Below are 22,879 nucleotides of genomic sequence, written 5' to 3'. Positions count from 1 at the left end.
GGACCAGTGGAGTGCTCTTGTGAACACGGTAATGAACCTTCGGGTTCCATAAATTGCTGGGAAATTCTTGAGTAGCTGCAGAATTAGCGGCTCCTCAATAAGGGCTCAGCTCCGAGAATAAGTAAGTAAGTATGGTATAAAATATCTTCATTTTTATAAGAAAAAACAGCTCCATATCAAAACAACAGGCCCTTTTATTCACAGAATCTGGAGGTGGTTCCTTTATTTGGTGATATGCAGATTGCTCCATTCAATTACATTAAGCGCAGTAAACATTTTGATCCATCAAAATGGCCTCTGTCCAGTTCCAATAACATCAGTCCTCAAGCAGATCTTATGGTGCATTTACCGCAGATAAGAGAAGATCATGTCAAGTACATCAGTGAATTGGCACGTTACAGTAATGAGGTGAGTCTTCTGACCCGCACTGTACTTGAATATGTATGTGACAAGTGCAGGTAGGTAGTTGAATTTACACATGTGTTATGGTCAAAGGTCAAAATCAGTTCAGAATTGATAATGACCATCCATATGTCCAGTGTCTTGGTCATTGCTCAAAATAATGGATCAGTGGATTCAGTGATATATGATTTTTTTTGGAGCTAGATTTAGAATCCGTAATGTTTGTATCAAGAAATTTGTTTAAATTCTAAAAATATAAAAACTGAAAATGAACAGTTAATGAAGTACTACTGCTACAATGCTTTCGGGATTAAAACTTCTCTTTAAAATAAACAATAATGCAAAATAATAATTATTTATTGCAGCCAACTCAACTGCCATGGCATTATAAGACTTAGAAGTATACATGAATGTTCAGTGTCAAAAATAGTGTCTCTCCTTTTAGTTTGGACTTTGGATGAACTTTGGCCAGTACTGATGATGGCTGCTTTGGATTTTTAGGATAACATACCAGTATATATCAGTATAAAGCCTGCGCATATTGCTCAGGAAGAGGTTGGCAATACAACATTTTTCAGTTCAAAATTGTCATCGCAGCATCAGATTTAAATTTTAAAACCTGTGTGTAATGCAAGAGGGGATTGGTACTAAGACGCTGGACGTTTGGTGAAAAAGTTATGGATCCAATCATTAGTCTAGTCACGATGCAAATTGTTTAGCTTTGTCAGATCTCACGTCTCCAGAAATGTACTTCAGATACCAGTTGTAAGCCTCCTTGTCTGGCCACAGTTCTTGCCATCATTTTCAGTATTTTCAGTTCAAAATTGTCATCGCAGCATCAGATTTAAATTTTAAAACCTGTGTGTAATGCAAGAGGGGATTGGTACTAAGACGCTGGACGTTTGGTGAAAAAGTTATGGATCCAATCATTAGTCTAGTCACGATGCAAATTGTTTAGCTTTGTCAGATCTCACGTCTCCAGAAATGTACTTCAGATACCAGTTGTAAGCCTCCTTGTCTGGCCACAGTTCTTGCCATCATTTTCAATATTTTCAACCTCAGAGAGGATTCCTTTGCTTTACCAGGCAGACAAGAGGCCAATAAATGAAGACCAAAATTTGACTAATTGATTTATTTATAGTAATCTCTACTGCTATTTCTTACTGTCAATTCATAAAAAAAAAAAAAAATTCAAAACCACACTTAAAAACTGCAATTTTATTACCCAGTTCTCTGACAGTAGAACCTGAATGTTCACTTTCTACCATTACACATGATATGAACTTATTTCCACTTTCCTTCCTCATAATTTGTTTCCCTATGAATCATCTTTGTATCATAGCTTGATCACCTTATCAGTCTACAGGTATGTGCTTTCTTAGAAGTTCCCTCATTAAAATATGATGTGCACATAATGTCCCTTCTGTCAGACTTAATGTCTAGCCCATTGCAACCCTTGTGATTTCAGTACCTTAACAGTACTAGATGACCAATAATTCACAGAGTGGGAATTAACTTGCCCCAATATTTGTTGGTGACATTTGTACACTACCATAATTATTTTTCCTTACTGGTTAATCACCATAACTGAAAATGCATGTCAGAGACTAACACAAGAATATGTTATAGGTTACTACCACATACAAGGAGACTCGAAGCGATGCAGAGAATAAAGAAACAGCAGATTTAGCTCTTCGTGGCCTTCAGTTGCTTTCTGAATGGACAAGTGTTGTTACAGAACTGTACTCATGGAAGCTCCTTCACCCTACTGATCACCATCAAAACAAGGAATGTCCTCAGGAGGCTGAGGAATATGAGAGGGTACAGACATTACTACAATTTTGCTTACTTATGTTTTTAAGTGTTAAAATACCTCAGGAGCCTCTTGAATGCTAATCTGTATATCAAAATACTTAAAAGAATGTAACTATACCTTTGCAACATAGTATTTCCAGATATAAAATGACTGAAGACCAGTTTGGCACATGTGAACCAGATGTCACTGTTGTTTTCTGTGTTGTGAATATCCAGGATTCAGTTCTTTGTGGGGGGACATCATACAGGAAAATGTTCAGATAGTACCTTAAAGTAGGCCATGATATATTCCTTCCATATTATTCAAAATTCATCTTTTATCATCATCTTTCAGACAGAAGAATCAGCACTCAGATCTAGACTTTTTTTTTTCTCTTTCAATTCCACATCAGAAATTCAGGACTCACACTTGTCTCCTATGTTTCTTGCAGGCCACAAGGTACAATTATACAGATGAAGAAAAGTTTGCCCTGATCGAAGTAATAGCCATGATTAAAGGCTTACAGGTTCTCATGGCACGAATGGAAACTGTGTTTACCGATGCTATCCGTCGCAATATCTATGCTGAACTGCAGGATTTTATACAGCTGTTGCTGCGTGAACCTCTCCGCAAAGCCATAAAGAACAAAAAGGATCTTATTAGAAGGTTGGTATGTCATAAGTAAGTCAGCGTCTACATGAATTTATCTGGTCAGTATTTGTTGATTTACATATCTCCTAATTGTACTAGGATCGCCTCTGTGGTCTAGTGGTCAGAGTTCCTGGCTACAGATCCAGAGGTCCCAGGTTTGGTTCCCAGCACTACCAGATTTTCTGAGAAGTAGTGGGTCTGGAACGGAGTCCACTCAGCCTCATGAGGATAAGTGAGCTATTTGAAGGAAATAGCAGCTCCGGTCTAGAAAACCTAGATTAACAGCCATGGGGATCCATTGTGCTGACCACATGACACCCTCTATCCACAAAAGTTGGCACTAACTTTGCCGACAAGCTGTGGTAGCTCGGTTGGTATAGTTCGCTTGTGGACTACAGGCCACAGAGTTTTTTTTCTTGTATTAGTAATCTGAAATAATTCATTACAGTTTCCTTCCAAGTCCTCTCCATTTCACCATTATGTATCACCTTTTCATCTTCTTTGACACTAAATGGTCCATACAGCTAAAGATGTATAATTAAATATGAGAAGAAATATCAAATAATGTAGTTAGAAAAGAACTATCTTCTGAGATGTAATATAATATAGTCTTGTGGAAGTTCAGCAGCATTTTGTAGGACATAACTGCTTGTGCCTTCAGTGTCGAAAGAGTAAGCCATGCAAGAAACCAATAAGAAGCAGATAGCAAGCAGAATAACCTCTGAAGCATCAGTGCATACTACATTGCATTGTATGGCAGAAGAGAACACAATTCACAGTCATGACTGCGAGAATCTCATATCTAGCAGTATGTTAGAAACATGCTGGAAGGATGAAAAATGTACATATCTCAGAAATGTTCTTAATGATGACCCAGAGAAGAGGCAGATATATAATATTTATGATAGGATGGTAAAACCAGTTCTAGGACTTGCTATTTATATTAACGTTGGATCTTATAATCGGAAACCATAGCAGTGCAAATATCCTAATCCATGAGGATGGTTGTCTGTTGCAGTATTATTGTGTCTGTACGTGAGACTTGTGCGGATTGGCAGCGAGGTGTTGAACCACAGGCAGATCCAGCATTAAAGGGCAAGAAAGACCCTGATAATGGGTTTGGCATCAAAGTACCTCGCAGAAATGTTGGTGGGTTACTTGCTGTGTTTCACATGTCACCATTTTACTTTTGTTTTATTTACTGTTTTGATAATAAACTGTACCATTGTAAGATATGGCCCTTTGCGCCACAGTTTTGACTATGTGATGTATTCCCCTTTGCAACTCTTGTTTACTTGTACACAAGAAAATATTCTTATATGTTGTTCATATTAGCACCAAACTGGCCAGAAGCATTAACCTCTTTCCCTGAAACACACTTCTACAACAGCTCCATCCTTTGTACCAATTTGTAGTTATTCACACTTTTGGATAGTTAATTCAGTTCTTCATGCTTGTTACTGCTTGATCTAACTGCTTTTAGTGCACAAATATATAACAGAATTCTTTTTCAAATTCCCTGAACATTAGTTTCCTTTTAGATGTCTAACTGTACCAGATATGACATTTTCCAGGATCTTACCCATGCATTTGATAAGGATTAACTGCATTTAGAATATATGTCATATTTGTGTGTTCTGACAAAAGTTTCTGACAAATCCAGTTCTCTTCCTGATGTTCCTCATTTTGTCTGTATAGGGCCCTCTTCCACACAGCTATACATGGTGAGAACCATGTTGGAATCATTGATTGCGGACAAATCTGGTGGCAAACGGACTTTACGCAAGGATATTGATGGTCAATACTTAGTGCAAATTGATCAATTCCACAAGACTTCATTCTACTGGAATTACATGCTGGCCTTCAGCGGTAAGTCGTGGAGATCTCAGTTTCCATCACGCACTTTGCTGTATGTATATCTTACAGGCTTATATGTAAGTCCAATGGTATGCAGTTAAATTCTCCATTTCTGTTCTGATGCTGAGCTATAATATTGTTACCTTTCTTATATATGATAGTAGTGAAAACAGCTAATAGTGTCTCATAGTTTCTTTTTAATTCTTTTTAAATTCACTTGGGGGGGGGGGTGGAGTCCAACTGGGTCCACTCAGCACGGCGGCCACTGATTGGCCTATTGTAGCCTGACCCGGGTGATTATGATGATGGAAAATTTAGTGGAATGAAGATTGGCAGGGGATACCAAAGTACTCGGAGAAAACCTGCCCCAGTGCCACTTTGTCCACCACAAATCCCACTTGACCAGACCTGGGATCAAACCCAGGCTGCCACATTGGGAAGCCAGCGACTAATCACTTGAGCTATGCCATGTCTCATAGTTTACTCATCAGACAAAAATTTTCATAAGCGATATATGTATTACCACTCCATTTCTTGAAGATCGTTTCCATCCTTGCAGAATATTATAATGTCCTTCCATTTACAATAGCTTCTCACAGTCAGTGCCAGCATGCTTGAAAAATTAACAGTTTTAGTTGTTCTGATGTATTGTGTTGACATGAAAGTTATGTTGCTAGTCAATGACTGATGATGGTTCCAGAATGTGTGTAAGTGGACAGGTGCTTTCAAGCAAAGAATGATAATTTATTTTGTGTATGCTTATATTAAAAGTAAAGATGCCAAAAAGAACATCTGTGATTGAAACTGTTGAGGCCACATGCATTTTGAGAAATGAAGCTTGTGTAGAGAGAATAATGTTCACAATAAATTTGCAGGTAAGCTATGTATTTCCAGTTCTTCATTTAAAAGCATATCTATACTTCAGGTTGGTAAGTACAACTGAGATTTGGGAAACATACTGTAACCCAAGAACGAAACCCAGTAGTCGGCTATGGCAAAAATTAGGAGGTAGTCCCTAGGACTATTTCATGCAAGTAAAACAGTGGAAGATGTAAAAAGAATAAAATGGTTGAGGTCAGGTTTTATGTTACCCATAATTGATACTAACTGAACCAATTGAAGACAGTATTATGTGAATTTCCTTTCAGTTTAGTCATAATTTGCACATAATTTTGTATCTCCCCCAAATTTATAACCACACTGGAAGTCTGAGAAATTATAGCTTCATTTTTTGAGTATCAGGTGTACCCTAAGGGAATAAATTTTGTATTACAAAAGGCACATCTCTAGTGCTCATTTGTAAATGTGTCACTATTCACCTCAGTTCAAGGTGAGCTGACCCTCCCCTCTTTACCTTTCCTCCTACCAAGGGGAAGACGCCGCTTCCGTCTCCTAATTCTTGCTGTTGCGTCTTAATACCTCCTGAGATATAAGGGATGTCCAAGCAGTAACAAAAGTTTAATATAACAAATATAATAGAATACAATACAATAACTCTCTGACAAACAAATAATAGATCACAATAGTTTAGCTAACAGTTTAGCTTACAGTTTAGTTTAACAGTTTATCTAGCTTACAAATAATAGAATACATCATCACACAAGAAAATAATAACTCAATATTTGCCAACCAAAAAATGTAAATATATAGCCCCCAGACCGCCAATACGGCTATTCCTCGTCCCAAACTTTCACGGGAAACCCACCAAAACCGAATTTAGACTGGTCACACCCAAAAGGAATTTTGCTTGTTACCTGTTTACCCCGACTTCTCGTCCTAGAGTGTTCGTCTCTCCCTACCCTACTTGTCTCCATAAAACCAGAACCAGTTGGAGAGGAGGGGGGGGATCACGTGATAGGCCAGGACGGATGAACTTTCTAGACGCAAGAACTTCCGAGGAGAAGAAGGAAAAAAGGGGGGGGTGTAGGAAGAGAAGCCGCTGAACGGATCCTAAGTAGAACGCATGGCTCAAGGGTAATGTCAAACGTTGACACAAACTTATTGCAGTATTTAGTTGTGTAATTTATGTACATTTTACCACCCTAAAATAGGTCTTGTCTGAAAGTTGTGGTGCATCAGATAAGTGAATACTGCTTTCCAGAGTGTAATTTTACTTGTTAGATTGAGACATTTACAGTTGAATCCAGTGTGACAACGTGATATGGATATGCATGCATGTGGACTGCAACACAAGACTTCTTCATGAACACTGGACAAAAATTACCATCCAAAAAAATTTTGGCCAGCACATAATTTTCACAGAAAATTTGATTAATCTTGAATGAAGTATGACACAGTATGGATATTCACACTTATGGGATCCACCCCAGGGTTTCTTTATGGACATTAAGACAAAAATTCTTCATAATCAAATTTTGACTGACATAATATTTAGAGAAAATATGATTAAAATTGGGCTGCCCGTGTGGTCTAGTTGTCAAGAGTTCCTGGCTCCAAATCAAGAGCTCCCGGGTTCGATTCCCGCTGCTACCAGATTTTCTGAGAAGTAGTGGGTCTGGAACAGGGTCCACTCAGTCTTGTGAGGATAATTGAGTAGCTATTTGAAGGAAATAGCGGCTCCAGTCTAGAAAACCAAGATTAACGGCCATGGGGATTTGTTGCGCTGACCATGCAACACACACTATCTGCAAAGGTTGGCACTAGCTTCACCGACAAGCAGTGGTCGCTTTGTCGGTATACTTCACTTGCAGACTACAGGTCACGGAGTTTGTTTTGTGATTGAAATTAATACAAGGAGAAGGGAGAAGTGTACATTTTTTATGTGTGACCTGCCATATTAGAAGTGATACATTAAGCGAATCTTATTTCTAGCCTCATTGCAAGATTGCTGTGATCTGTCCCAGCTTTGGTATAGAGAGTTCTATCTTGAGATGACCATGGGCCGCAGAATACAGGTGAGTAGAGATTAAAATATTTTGTATTTAACATGTTAGAAGACAAGATTTAGATGCACTGTATGAGATACCATGAACCTATGTTAATATCAGATTAAAAGTTATGATTGCTAAGGAATTTAATGTGGGCTTTTGGTGTGGTTTAGAAAATATGTGCCTTTGGCTTTTGTTATTTCTTCCCTAATTATATTTGTTATATCTTGGATGTTATTTTGTGGATGTATTGGATGTAATTTTTGTGATTTCTGTATTGGTAGTATTGAGCTGTAGTAAAACATTTGTTAATATGGCTGTCTGTGGATTGGAACTTTGGGGATATGATCCCCATTAGTTGTTAATGGGAACTCTTTTCTTCATCACCATGTCCAGAATAGCTCTAGGGCCCACGTAGTCTCCTGTTCAGTGAGCACCAGCGTGCTCTGCCTGATTCTGAAGGAAACTGGAAGGTGAAGCTTACCACTCACCTCCATCTAGTCCCAAGTTCTGAGGATATGTGGAGCTTCATCTCCATATGCTCTTAAGCTTTGTTACATTGTTCTTGGGTAAACCTACAGAGGTTACTTGGTAGTTGAAATCCAGTGCCAGCAGTGAGTTTCTCTCCAAAATCAAATATACTGCATTGTCATATACAGTGGTATTTGACAGTGTGAACAGCTGATATGTTTCTCTTAATTATATGAAGTATTTCTATAATAATTAACTATATAGAGGTGAGACCGCCTCTGTGGTCTAGTGGTCAGGGTTCCTGGCTACAGATCCAGAGATCCGAATTCGATTCCCTGTGGTACCAGATTTTCTGAGAAGTAGTGGGTCTGGAACAGGGTCCAGTCAGCCTCGTGAGGATAATTGAGGAGCTATTTCAAGGAAATAGCAGCTCAGGTCTACAAAACCGAAATTAACAGCTGTGGGGATTCGTTGCGCTGACCATGTGACACCCTCTGTTCTATAAAGTTGGCACTAACTTCGCTGACAAGCAGCGATCGCTAGGTCGGTATAGTTTGCTTGCAGACTGAAACCACGGAGTTTGTTTTTGTATTTAGGGGTGAAGCTGAAGTAAGTTCTTTTTTGCACATAATCAGACGTGGATGCCAGACTGAGCCAAAAGTCTGGTAAAATATGCCTGGAAATTGTTTATAATGGAGCTGTAGCCACCTCACTTTCTAAGTTCTGTAAGAATAGGGATAAATGATTATTATCGCATGATATATAAATGTCTTATTACGTCATGTACACGGCAGTGTACAGCAGTGCCAAAGCTATTGTGACATGGCCTGCATGATCACAAAACCTGATTCTAGTTTTTCTGTCTTTGCAACACCAATTCTACCACAGTTCTGAAGACTTGTGGTGTTGTGTGTACAGTGAAATGGACGTTAGTCTCTGTTGGTGTATATGAACGTTGCTGACGCATGTGCCTATGCTGAGTCATTTGTTCCAGCACTTGCTGTGAATAATATTACAGTATAGGCTTACATTAGCTTGTCATTAGTGTTCCTACCATCTCTTTGTTCTTGTTTAGAAAGCGGGCAGCCTTAGTTCCTGAACGGGTGCTTTCAAAGAGAGGTGGACTACATATAACCATTTCACTCAGTATGGTACTCCTATTTGAGTGTGAAGGAAGGGTCATATTTTTGAAACACTGTGAATATACTTGTTTCTGATTTATAATAAGTCTAATACTAATAATATGGTATATGAAGTGCAACAGTTGACTGGATATGGCTGAAATACAATTTTCTTACATGAACTGCTAATCTTCTGATATTTTAACAAAAAGATCACTTGAAATGATCAGAAGCAGGCAGTGACATCATCCAAACATCCAAATTGAGTATTTTGCATGTGTATGATGGCGCCAGGTTGTATAATGGTGCTGGTGTCTTGTTTTCTTGTCGGCGCGGTAAAGAAGTGCACTGTGAGGCATCAACATAATGAAGAATGCAGTGACCTCATCACCATGGAGAAACGTATCCAGGTAGACCATCCATCCGTCCATCTGTCTCATGCAGAAAGTAATCCTGTGTTTTAAAGGCAACTCATTATTGCTCAGGCGGGTTACAAAATTTTCGCTACATTCACTGAATGGAAAATAAGATACTTTCCATTTGTTTCATTATGGCATCACACGCTGTACCGTATTCATTTAAGATTCACAAGCTATAAATTATTAAATTTGCAGATAGGGTTACAGCTCCTCTTTGCTTCTGTCTTCGGATCTGATATAAATTGGATGAGAATCCACTGGAATACAGCCCAATCATTTTCAAGTAAACCAGTCATTTTAATGTAGCAGTAATTCTTTAAACTTGTATCCAAGACATGCTTAGTTCAGATCTTAGCTAGGATAGCAGCTATCCTGCCTGATGTTTTGTGTGGTTTTCCTCAGTCCTTTCAGGAAAATGCTGAGTTGAAGTATGATCGCTTCCTTCCAGATCATTTCCATTTCTTCAGTTATCCCACCATGCAACAGTGTATAGTTTGAAGAAAGCAGTCTTCTGGGATTTGGCACCGTGTATATGTGGTGCCAAATCCCAGAAGACTGCTTTCTTCATAGTCACCGCCGTGAAAGCCTCAAATCTTACATAGTGTATAGTTTAGATGCAGACATGATTGTAAAAGAAATTCTGTTAAATGAAAGTTACACAGCTTAAACAGTCTCAGTAAAAACCGAAGGCATGCAGTTTTCATCACAACCAGTGCTTCAGACATAAAGTTTATCACTGAAACCAAAAGTAAACAACTTGTCATTTTCATTGAAACCAAAACCGTACAACTAAGGATTTTTATTAAAAGCAGAATATACAATTCAGCATTCTTATTGAAGCTAAGTAGTACAACTTCATATTTTAATTGAAATGAAAAGATTGTATTGTACTGTATTGCATTTTGCTGTCATGGGGAACAGTTTCTAGTCACCCCTTCATCACTCAGACATCTGCTGGATCCATTTTGTATCCCCAGTGTTGCTTGGACTCCTTAAGAGCCCTGACTTTAGCTGGAGTCAAAACCCTGCAGGTTGTGGTTCTCTTAATATATTAGCTCTAGCCATGCAAAGGCGGGTGCATGCAGTAGCATAGCTGGTTGAGGCATTATGCTACAAGCCAGAAGATTGCGGGTTCAAGTCCCAATGAGGTGGATTCTTTTCAATTGACCTAATCCTTCCAACCACACACTATGGCCCTGGGGTTGACTCAGCCTCTAACAGATATGAGTACCAGGAATCTTCCTTTAGGGTAAGGGGTGGCCGGCACGTAAGTTTGACAACCTTACCGCCATCTGTGAGCCGATTGTCTAGAAAATGTGGGAACCTCAACGTCTCAACCCTGTGGGCCTCCACGACCTGTTACAGGGATAGCTTCACCTTTTTTACCCTTTAACCATGCAAAGGCAAAGGTCATAGATCCATGCTCAGCCAAGTTGAGGACATTATGCTATTTTCTCTTGGGCTGATGATGGTGGCATATCCAAGACTCTCTGTCTCCTTCACCAACAGAATATAACTTAAGTTCTTTCATTAGAACCAGATACACATAATGAAAACCATTTCAGTTAAAGGCATATGACATAAGTGGTCTATCAACGCCTTTCCAGTTCATATCAGCACAGAATGGAGGCAGAGAATGTCTCTGAAACAGCATATTTTTATTTAATGTTGCTCATAGCCTGAGACACTATGCTACAAGCCGGAAGGTCATGGGTTCAAGTCCCGATGAGGTCATTGGATTTTTTAAATTGACCTAATCTTCCAGCCGCACTATGGCCCTGGGGTCGACTCAGCCTCTCACAGAAATGAGTACCAGGAATTAATTAAATAATTTTCCTGGGGAGTAAAATGTGGCCAGCGCATAAGGCTGACAACCTTACTGCCATCTTTGAGCCTATTGTCTAGATAATGTTGGACCCTCAATGTCTCATAACCCTATGGGCCTTCACGGCCTGTTACAGGGATAGCTTTACTTTTTACTTTTACATAGCCTGAGAAGATATTCATTGAAGTATAGCCCCGTGAAAGTCGTAGATCTTACATTTGGTACTGTACTGGGTATATTCTTTTATGAGTTCTGACTTTTTTGGGTATACACTAAGCAAGTTGTTGGTATGCCACAAAGAACAGCGTTTCAAATAACTTTGCATGAAAGTGCATTACCATTGAGATTTTTTGACACAGGATTACTATTGTCAGCATCCCACGCTCCAGGTTTTTAAAATTCTGTTACTGTTATTGTCTTATTAGTGGCATGTTTGCGGAAATTGATTTTCTGGATGGCTGGTTGCTTGGTTTTTGCATTGCAGCTGCTGCACATCTGGTCTAGACTTTTTGTACTCTGCCCTACTGAAGTATGTTCTAATGTGTTTGATGTGATTCACTTATGGCAGTATCCAATTCTGGTATCAAATGTGTAATGTAGTGTCTTTCTGTTATCATATAATGGTGAAAGTGCATTGAAAGAGTATTGATAGAGCCCTCTAACTCATCATATTGTTACAGCTGATCTTTTAGCTTTTTTGTATCATAACTTTGGTTGGTTGTTGTTAGATATTCTGATTAGTTTGAATGTGGGTTGTATTACACCATAGTTGCTGGCAAGGTTTTCAACCAATAGGGTGTTACACACTGCTGTACTATGAAGGGATTTGAATGGTGCAAAAACTTTTAAGATTGGCTTAAGTTGTCTGACTCTCTCCCAACCCTACTCAGATAATTATATATATATATATTATTATACTGCATTTGGGTTTTAGCCCAGTGGCAGTAGTACACAACAGACAAGTAACACACATTACACTAAGTGACAACACGTTCAAACAAAACACAATACACAAAACACAACAACAAGGACATCCTACCACAGTGAATACAAACCAAATACGATTAACAACTACAACAATTACAATTACAATTATCTAAAACAAAAAAAAATTGTTTTGTATTGTTTTGTATTAATTCAGATACAGACAAGATATATTATGTTGTCCAGAGGAGTAGCTCAGAAGATCTAAAATGCCATGAATCAGTGTTTCAGCTTACAATCCATCTTTATATTCTGTCAGGAAACTTTTCCAGTTTTTGTTTTTGTTGATGCTAATACAGTAAACTCTTGCTAATCTGGATTAACTTTGGGAGCCATCCAGATTAACCAGTAAGCCAGATTAATGAAGCAAAAGATAGCCCTGAAAGAGAAAAAAAAAAAACTTATGAAACAAATAAATGGACAATTTAAAGATGTAAATATTGCTGATGAAAATAAATTTATAAAAATCACTGCAGCAATTTCTTCCTCTGTCAGAAGCTGAAATCCCGGGTCTCCATCTAGCTCAAGCCAGTCTTTGATATGTTCTTGAATAGTTTCAGTCTGTCCAGCTGCCCTCGACACAGTCTGAAAGTCCTCTTGTTCTAATCCCTCTTGCTCCTAAATTCCATGTGTCTTTTAAAGTATGTACTAAACTGTGAATAGAATTTTTGATATTTTGATCCAGATTAACTGTACAAGTAACTGGATTAGTGACAGTTTACTGTATAACTTTTGTGGAGCAGTTTGGTTGTTATGAATAAATTTTTGGAAGTGTATAGTTTTTGATAACCACGCATGTTAGTTTTATACTGCAACATAGTACATAGGAAAATTTAACCCACTTGTAGTTTGATCCTGAATTGCATTGTGATTGTTCAAAAACTTAGTTGTTTAAATTCTTCCACTGTAGCAGAGAAAAAAAAATAAATACTGAAATGTCAGAGTAATATTGAGAGACAGAATGTGAATATTTAACGTAACTTTATCAACTATAAAAGTAATGCATTGTTGTTGATCCTGGAGATTCTGAATTAATGATGGATTGGTCATGCATCCCAGGACCACCTCTGTGGTCTAGTGGTCAGAGTTCCTGCCTACAGATCCAGAGGTCCTGTGTTCGATTCCCGGCGCTATCAGATTTTCTGAGAAATAGTGAGTCTGAAATGTGGTCCACTGAGCCTTGTGAGGATAATTGAGAAACTATTTCAAGGTAATAGCAGCTCCGGTCTAGAAAACCGAGATTAACGGCTGTGGGGATCCGTTGAGCTGACCACATGACACCCTCTATCCGCTAAAGTTGGCACTAACTTCGCCGACAAGCGGCGATCGCTCGGTCAGTATAGTTTGCTTGCGGACTACAGGCCGCAGAGTTTGCTTTTGGTCATGCATCCAAGATAGGAAGACAGGAAAGGTATAGAAATCTGTTGGGAAAATCTCTTGGAAACCTCCGCTTGTAAGACTGAGAAACAAATGTGATGATAACATTAAGCTCTATTTATTGGAGTAGGTTCTGAGGACAGAGGTTAATGTGTTGAGCAATAACATTAGGTTTCAGCAATGTTCAATGTTCAGATTCTGTTACCAGAGTGGTAGTAACTTACTGAGAACAGTAACAGGGCTGACATATTTGAGAAGTATCTGATACATATCTCAGTCCATGCACCAGCTGTATTGACAGGTGGTGTAGTTTTCCTCAGACACTCCAGGCATCATTGTTTCCTTCCAGTTCCAATAATCATCCTCTCATTGACGCTATACAGCCAGTGTAGTTTAGTGCGGATTGTTACTCATACTACAAGAAAAAAAAATCCTGAAAATGTATGTGATGTTATACCTTTTAATGCTATGCAATTTGTCTTGAGTAATTTGCATCTGAGATGGTAAATAGTAAAAGGGTGACTTTGCAATGTCACAACCCAGAAGAACACAGTCACTGCCAAGAAAACTTCAGAACTTATAAAATTTCACCATATAATCAAAAGGAATTACTGTAATGGGTTTTGGATTTATGGCTGGATTTGGTGGACACTCATACAACTTGTGACTACACTTCGCAGATCATTATCGCACGGACTGGTGTTCTCAGTCACATTGCTTGATAGCAGCGAATGTTACTCTGCTCTGTGCTCACGTCCTTGCAGGGTGGTGACCATCTCATGCCAACCTTGTACTCTGACCAGTGGCTTCAGCTGCTAGCTCGTGGACTGGACTGGACTGACTTTCAACTGCCAACCTCCAACTTCAGCTGACTTTGAGCTGAACTAACTCACAATGCATGATCGGCTCTCTATGTAGCCTCAGTGCAGACCTCATACAAAACACCCCATTTAATAGTTTCTTCAGTGTTGTGTGTATAAGTTGCTTAGAAGTGACTGCGGTATTGGTGTGTGCTTACACAGTGGTTGCAAGCAGTTGGCTGTTTCTCCTGGCTCCACAGTTCCTGCTTTGAGGAAATGTGCCACAATATATTTATATGAAATCCAGGATTCGGAGAATGGTGCTTAGGTTACATATGAATATGCTAGTGGTTTCAAGGTTTGTAGTGATTTTAATGAGCCACCATTTTCTTTTATGACTGACATCACTTCATTACCCAGGGAACATGCTGTGTTAGGTGAGGAAAGGTTATGTTCTCACTATTGGCAGCTGACAGACATCTGACTTTCAGTAAAACTGACTTGAAGAAAGTAGATTTGGCAAGAATACTGACACACCATCTACCTAAATTGTATCTGTTATAAAGAATGCCTTCTTAATATTTTATTGCTGGTGCATGTTATTTGTATTGTAACAATTCATACTACTCTGTATACTGTTGTAACATGTGGTGTTTTCTTTTTCTGTGTGGTGTGTTTTATTCTGTATCCCTGAAGCCTGTCTTGTAGAACTAAAATTATCAGTGCAAAAATGCAGTTTGTCTAATTGGGCCCCACGTCAACAGTTGCCGCTGTTGCTACTCAGTGATGAACAAACGGTAAACTCGATACTGCACTCCTCCCATAGATTTCTCCATAACCAAACAAAAATAAACTAACAGAACATTATTTGATGGTTTGATAACTGTGTGTTTATTGGTTTGTTGTTTGTTTTATTCCAGGCCTCTCAAACACATCATCAGTGAAACTGTAATGTGAAGTCCTCTTAAATATTGAAAAGTACATTTTATATAGCCCACTCATCAAAACATTTTTAACTGACATTAAATTACAGTATTTCTTCGTGTGTTTAGGTATAATTTTTTAATGCAAAAGATCGAAATATTATTTCACCGAGTCTTGCCACATTTCTTATTTTTAGAGTTTTCAGCAATGCATCCAGTTAGGTGTTCATGAACTATAACACAGTTAATGATATTTTTCATTAAGTGTTCAGTATAGTGGTCTGTTAAAGCCTTTTTTTTTTCCTCTTCTGATGATGTGGCCCAGACCACAACCTCAGACTATAAAATTGATGCAGAAATACCTACAAGTTTGATAGGCCTGGTCTGTTGAGTCACTTTATGGCATTGTATCAGCTTCAGAGACTGTACGTTTCTGGATGAATTATGTTCACAAATGATGAATTTGGAAATGGCCTATGTCAAAGTACTATTCTAGCATTTGCCTGGAGAAACAGATTAAAATATGGTAAACAAGTTGGGATAATCAGTCCCTCAGTCTGGATTGAAATCGGGACCTCCAGAAACCAGATATGCTAAGCACTTTAATGCGATGTTCAGTCAAGTTACCAGTAAACTTGGGGTTCATTTTGTAGCAAAGACTACATGTAAGTGTAAGTCAAGGTTTAACTCTTATACTTAAATTGATAATTAATGGTAATTTATTGTAAGTACAGCTTCATAACTTGTACGCTTCTCCAAGTATAATTAGAATGATCAAGTCAAAGAGGATGAAGTGGGCAGGGCATATAGTACAAATGGGAGAGACGATGAATGCATATAGGATATTGTTGGGAAAGCCATAAGGAAAGAGACCACTGGGAAGACCAAGGTGTAGTTGGGTAGTCAATATTAAAATGGATCTTAGGGAGATAGGATGGGATGGTATGGATTGGATTGATCTGGCTCAGGATAGGAACCTGTAGATGGCTCTTGTGAACACAGTAATGAACCTTTGGGTTCCATAAAATGCTGGGAAATTCTTGAGTAGCTGCAGAATTGGCAGCTCCTCCAGAAGGGCTCAGTTCCATGAGTAAGTAAGTTCTGTTTAGCCTCGTCTTGTTCGTAACGTTCAGAGAGTTATATAATAGTGGGGTTTGAATTACTTAACTGCAGTTAGGGTAAATTAACTTCTAACTGTATATAGCAACACAGATTACATAAGAAGGTTTCTTTCACCATATACTTTCAGGGTGAGACTTACTACAGTGGCTTACATTGCTGAGATAGGTTCGAACTCTGTAGCATAATCCATGGTAGAGACAGAGCATACAGCGTCCATCCCTCAGCAGTATTTAGTGAATTCATGTGATCACTACAAATTTCATTTCATGGAGTTCACATTCTGTTGCATTCTGAGACATTATGTCAGAGGGATCATGATGAATGATGATTGGAAACCAGTCATGTCATGTACCAGATTATGATTGGAGTTTCATTTTGAGTATGAAATTTATTGGAATAACATGAATCAAAATTGAATTCACCTGACAACTTTTACTTTAAGTCGCAAATACTAAATTTAGTTGTAATCTGTCTTATAGTTTTAGAGATGAAACAAGTAAGAAGGTGCATAAGCATTACCGCATTACACATAAATTTTGTATGTGACCCAAAAAAAGAAAACGCATGAGAACTCATCAGACCTTGTACACAGTTACTGGACAGGTATGGTTGATCACTTAGAGGCTTGATTTGTTCATGTGTGTTGTGTTGACATATTTGATAACCATCACATCAGTATTTCAAAAAATTACATGATCCTAGTACAATCAATAACAGTTGATAGTTGTTGGAATCATTATAATCGTTGCTATAATTCAGTGATTTCATGATATAAAACATTTTTTTCATTAGTGGCTATAAGTTTTGTCCAAAGTACTTTTTATCCATTCACATTTTTCCACAGTGTAATCTACATATCATTTAAAAATTGATTTAGGCTACTGTTTGAAATGACAGTTCACACTGTGCAATTTGAACCAAAATTACTGTTGATCAGTAAACTTTAATCAAGGGTTAGCATATTTCTCAGAATTCATGCATTCAAAGCGAAACTGTTCTGTACAGATGTTGAATTTGTTGGCAGAACAATACCTCATGTAGACTTGAAAGGATTCTAATGATGGTGTATGCTGTACAGAACTATTAGGCTTATTTTTGACTCTATCCATCATCTGGTATATAGAGATTGATTGAGACTAGCTCTTTCTAATGGGCTCAACTGAGTAGGTTTATCCTGCCCCATTCACCTGAGGATGGAGACAGATCCAGTCTCCGAGACGTTTTTTTGTCTTTTATATACCAGATGATGGATAGAGTCCAAAATAAGTCTAATAGTACCTCATGTGACTTATGGCTGTTCTAATTTTTATTCCCCCCCCCCAGTTAACCATTCCAGGCAAATGCAAGGGTAGCATCCTCCCTTATTCTGTCCAAGTTTATATTACTATTTATTTCTCTCATTTACTGCTATATAGCCTCCCCAGTTGATACATTGTCATTAAATAACAAACCAAAAATACTGTCAAAAATTAATACTGTCACTCACATTTGTGAAACACATTGAATGATGTGGTACCTGTTTGTGGAACTCATCCCATTAACTTCTCCTTGTTATTGTTGTGTGAACTTAACAGCAACAGCATGAAATATTTGGGTTTGCACATCAAAATAGTTACCTGCATACAGGTTATTTTTGTTACTTGTTGAAACAAATGGAATTGTCCTATATTGTCAAATGACTGTTCATTATCTGGTGTGAACTGATCTGTCATTGCAGTTCCCAATTGAGATGTCAATGCCTTGGATTCTTACTGATCATATCCTGAGGACAAAAGAGCCATCCATGATGGAGTAAGTAATAATACAGTGATTGTTTATCTTCTTAATATCTGAGCATACTGATCATATTTGTAGTCTGATCAATAACTTCTTTATATTTTATATAGGTATGTTGATCAGCATCTGTCACCCTAAAAGATAAATATAGATTGAGAGGTTGTTGAGAACACACTGCTGGATAGAATATTTTGATCAAAGAATGATGAAATAACAATAGAATAGGAAAAATTACATACTAAGGAGCTTTACACTTTGGGTTATTAAATCAAGAAAGGCCAGAGAGGCAGGACAAACAACATTTGTGGGAAACAATATAATACAAAACCTTGGTTTGATAACTTTGAAGCAAGAACCCACAGGAGACTCAGCATAGATATCAGGACTGATATTAAAATGTGTCTTAGAGGAATAGATATGTGAAGAACTGAAATATCTCAAGATATGGTCCATTGTGAGGGTTTGTGAACATGGTAATGAATATGTAAGGAGTTTCTTGATCAGCAGAATAACTCAACTTCTTGAGGAAATTCCAATACCAAGACAGTCAGTCAGACATCAGTTCTAGCTAGTTATGATAACCAGCCTATTGTCAGACTTCAGAAGTTATACATGAACTATATCCAGTCTGGGATTAAACTTTACTGGGAAAGGCAGGCTGTCCATGTAGGAGAGACAGATGTACATGCTAATTGTAATATGAGAGAATTAGGCATTTGTGACATGTCTACCCACCTGAACAATTCAAAACATTAGGTACAGGATTACTAGGGTTTTTGGACTTTGTCCAGCGTCTGGTATTCTAAAAACTAGAAAACACAGTGTTTCAGAAATTGGATCTGTTTACATTATCTGGTGAGGGGGAAGCACCTACTCTGCTGAGGCCCTTAGGAAGAGCTGACTGCAGTCACTGGATGATTGAGTGATTCAGGTTACTAAGGGACCCAGCAGAGTATGTCTCTTCCCCCCTTACCTGAGGACAGAAACAGATCCAGTTTCAAAAACATGTTTTGAAGTTTTTAGAATACCACACAATGGACAAAGTCTGAAAACACAGTAATTGTTTAGTGTATACACATTATCAGAACCCTTTAGAATCTATTAGGCACAGGCCTATATTTATACTGTCTCCAGTTATGCATATCTAGCCAGAGAATTTGTGAATAATTTGTTTTACAAAGCGTAAAACCAGGCCAGCATAAAAAATTGCTTACAATTTCTGGGAATTATCTGGCAGTATTAAAAAAAAGAAATGTGTTTTGAAAGGGTGTAGTTAGTTAGTTATTAGAGAGGGTGGGTTTGCCCATGCACTTAGACCTGTAGTGGTCCATTGTGCTTCCCTCTATGATTTCTACCAGTCTCTATATCCTAGCGGTACTGGTGCTTACCATCAGTCCTGCCCAGCCAGCGAGACCGGCTCTACTAGCTGAGAGGTATCTATAATGCTTCCCCCATCTACCGGAGGTATTAGTGACTGCTGTCGGGTGGGAAACGTCCGCAATTTTGGCACAGTGACCTCCTTTGGAGATATGAGGTTCTTTTATGTGCCGTAAAGCTACAACACGGGACCCATGGCTTAAAGTCCCTCCTGGAGGACTTGTTCCCTGAATTTTTCCGTCCTTAAAAATTCGACGACCTCCGCTGGGTATTTGAAAGGGTGTAAGGTGAATAGAGGTAGGATGATGGTTGATTGATTGGTTTCCAGTGGCTGCATTTTGGATCGTTTAACCCATTTTACTTCTTGCTTCTCATATAGAGCACTCAAGTTCTTGCTTTGTTGCATGTTCTTGTTGAGATTAGGGCATTGAAGGAGGTGTTCTTTTCCCATAGATGATCCTGGCAAGTTGCGCAGTGTACGTTCTTCTGTGTTATATATTCGTATCTTACAAAGATGTGCTGCAAGACAGTCATGTCCTGTATTCAGTCGAAAATTTGCAACAAAGTTGCTCACGTCCGTGACATTCTTTAAGTCATACGTGTCCCCTAGGTAGTGCAAAATGAGCAGCAAACCTGTCAAAGCTTCCCAAAAGGAAAAGTCAACAGGTAGAATGATATTCATGTGGATTTTTCTCAGTATTATATATGCAGAGCTGATTATAATATAATTTGTACAGGTATGTGCTGTATCCCTTGGATCTCTACAATGACAGTGCAGTATATGCCCTCACTGTGTTCCGCAAGCAGTTCCTGTATGATGAAGTGGAAGCAGAGGTTAATCTTTGCTTTGATCAGTTTGTCTACAAGCTTAGTGAGCAGATCTTTGCCCATTACAAACAACTAGCAGCAAGGTAATTAAATAAATGAACATTTCATTCATATTCCTGTTGCTCCCTCTGGAGCATAGGGCATCTGTGATGATCACAGTGGTTTGCAGTGGACTGTGCATCTTCTCACCCTGTTGCTAAATTCTGTCTTATTATTCAGTTTCTTCTTGGATCAGCCTACTATCATTGGACAAAAATTTATGTCTTCAATTGGAAAGATATATGTCACACTGTTTAGTGAACATTAAGACGAGAGTATGTAATAATTACAAGTGACAATTTACAAAATTAAATGCAACATGGTAGTAGGCATTTCCAGATTTTGGATTATCAGTGTCTTTAATTATCCATGCTGCTTCTCTTCATTAGACCGCCTCTGTGGTCTAGTGGTCAGAATTCTCTGGCTACAAATCCAGAGGTCCCAGGTTCGATTCCCGGCGCTACCAGATTTTCTGAGAAGTAGTGGGTCTCAAACGGGGTCTACTCAGACTCGTGAGGATAATTGAGGAGCTATTTCAAGGAAATAGCGGCTCTGGTCCCGAAAACCGAGATTAACAGCCGTGGGGATCCTTTGCGCTGACCACATGACACCCTCTGTCTGCAAAAAGTTGCCACTAACTTTGCCGACAAGCGGCGGTCGCTCGGTTGATATAGTTCGCTTGCAGACTACAGGCCACAGAGTTTCATTGCCCTGAATAATTAAGAGTTCACTGTGTTTCTCTTTTTTTCACCCTATGAATTTTACGTATCTTGATTATGGTAATCTAGTAATCCTAAGTACATGTTGGATGTGAGCCAGGACAGCTCAGCCAGCAAAGTGGATGACCAGAATTCAGTTCCTAACATGGACAGTAGCCCACACGACCTCCAGATTGCTTTCCTGTGTAGTAAAACTGTATTATCCTAGGGTTAGGAATGCAGGGAGTTTACACCTGCTCCACTTAACAAGACTTTATGGCATGACACTTAAGCACAGGGACAATTCCACCATTCACCTTTTCTATTCTTGGCACTAAGTGATCTGATTTTTGTATTGAAAATATTCTCTACACTTTCCACAGTATCTTGCTGGATAAACGCTTCCGGGTGGAGTGCGTTGCATTGGGAACATACCTGCTGCCTTACCCACGAGCAAATCGATATGAAACACTTCTAAAACAAAGACATGTTCAGCTACTGGGCCGATCTATTGACCTCAATAAGCTCATCACACAGCGCATCAATGCTGATATGCAGAAATCGTTGGACCTAGCAGTTAGCAAGTTCGAAGCAGGTGACATCACTGGGATTGTGGTAAGTCCATATATTACCAAAACTAAACTCCGTGGCTTGAGTCCGCAAGCAAACTATACTGACCGAGTGACCACCACTAGTCGGCAAAGTTGGTACTAAGCAGTAACTAATTCTGTGGTACCGGAACCAGGCTGTCATCCAAGGTTTCCTAGCAATTTACGTTTTTAGTAGGAATGAGGTTGTCAGCCTCATGCACCAACCCCCAACCTGAAGGCCCAGGGTATCTCTTTTGGTCTGGCCCATCACCCCAACCCATCCAGCATGGGAGGCCCTACTGGTAACATATGTTACCGCTGGCATGGCTCTCGGATTCATTTAGGCACCCAAGCCCCACGACTGCGACAAAGTACAGATACCAGAAAGTGGAGGACCCAGGACTACACACCAAAATAAAATAAAATAAAAATAACAGCAAGACTAGTAATTGGCCAATATTGGTCTAATTTTAACTAGTTCAAGTTATCCTATCAATTTAACATAATTTGTAGCTGTATAAAAACGATTTTAAGGCTGATGCAAAATCAAAATATGCTTGTATTGTGAATAACAGATACCCCTCGGGAAATTAGGACAAAGTTTATATAATTTACAGCATTTAGTTAAGTCTGTAACTAAAGACCTGCATTGGAAGTAACAATATGACCTAGCGGCCTCCGTAATCTAGGGGTAACGTTCCCACCTCATGACTCAAAGTACACGGGTTCAAACCCGGCGGAGGTCATGGAATTTTTAAGGGCGGAAAAATTCAGGGAACAAGTCCTCCGGGAGGGACTTTAAGCTGTGTGTCCTGTGTCGTAGATTTACGGCATGTAAAAGAACCTCATGTCTCTACGAGACCTCTGAGCAAAATTGGGCAACAAGTTTCCCGCCCAAGTAGTTTCCAGTGCCTCTGGTGGATGGGGGAAGCATCA

General features: G+C 38.9%; 1 protein-coding gene across 1 annotated transcript in view; it reads left to right on the top strand.

Moving 5' to 3' along the window:
• The window catches only part of LOC111863234 (cytoplasmic FMR1-interacting protein), a 41,333-nt gene that overhangs the window by 7,649 nt on the left and 10,805 nt on the right, over positions 1-22,879 (top strand). The window contains exons 6-15 of the mRNA XM_023849353.2: positions 205-408; positions 2,032-2,223; positions 2,649-2,863; positions 3,867-3,997; positions 4,547-4,717; positions 7,538-7,620; positions 9,527-9,595; positions 18,353-18,426; positions 20,526-20,699; positions 21,737-21,968. Of these exons, the coding sequence (XP_023705121.1) occupies positions 205-408; positions 2,032-2,223; positions 2,649-2,863; positions 3,867-3,997; positions 4,547-4,717; positions 7,538-7,620; positions 9,527-9,595; positions 18,353-18,426; positions 20,526-20,699; positions 21,737-21,968 (1,545 nt within the window). The remainder of the gene's footprint in view (positions 1-204; positions 409-2,031; positions 2,224-2,648; positions 2,864-3,866; positions 3,998-4,546; positions 4,718-7,537; positions 7,621-9,526; positions 9,596-18,352; positions 18,427-20,525; positions 20,700-21,736; positions 21,969-22,879) is intronic.

The sequence above is a fragment of the Cryptotermes secundus genome, unplaced genomic scaffold (genome assembly GCF_002891405.2).
Source record: "Cryptotermes secundus unplaced genomic scaffold, Csec_1.0 scaffold688, whole genome shotgun sequence".
NCBI classification, from domain to species: domain Eukaryota; kingdom Metazoa; phylum Arthropoda; class Insecta; order Blattodea; family Kalotermitidae; genus Cryptotermes; species Cryptotermes secundus.
Note: the sequence above shows the minus strand (reverse complement) of the source record. Positions and strands in the feature narration are given on the sequence as shown.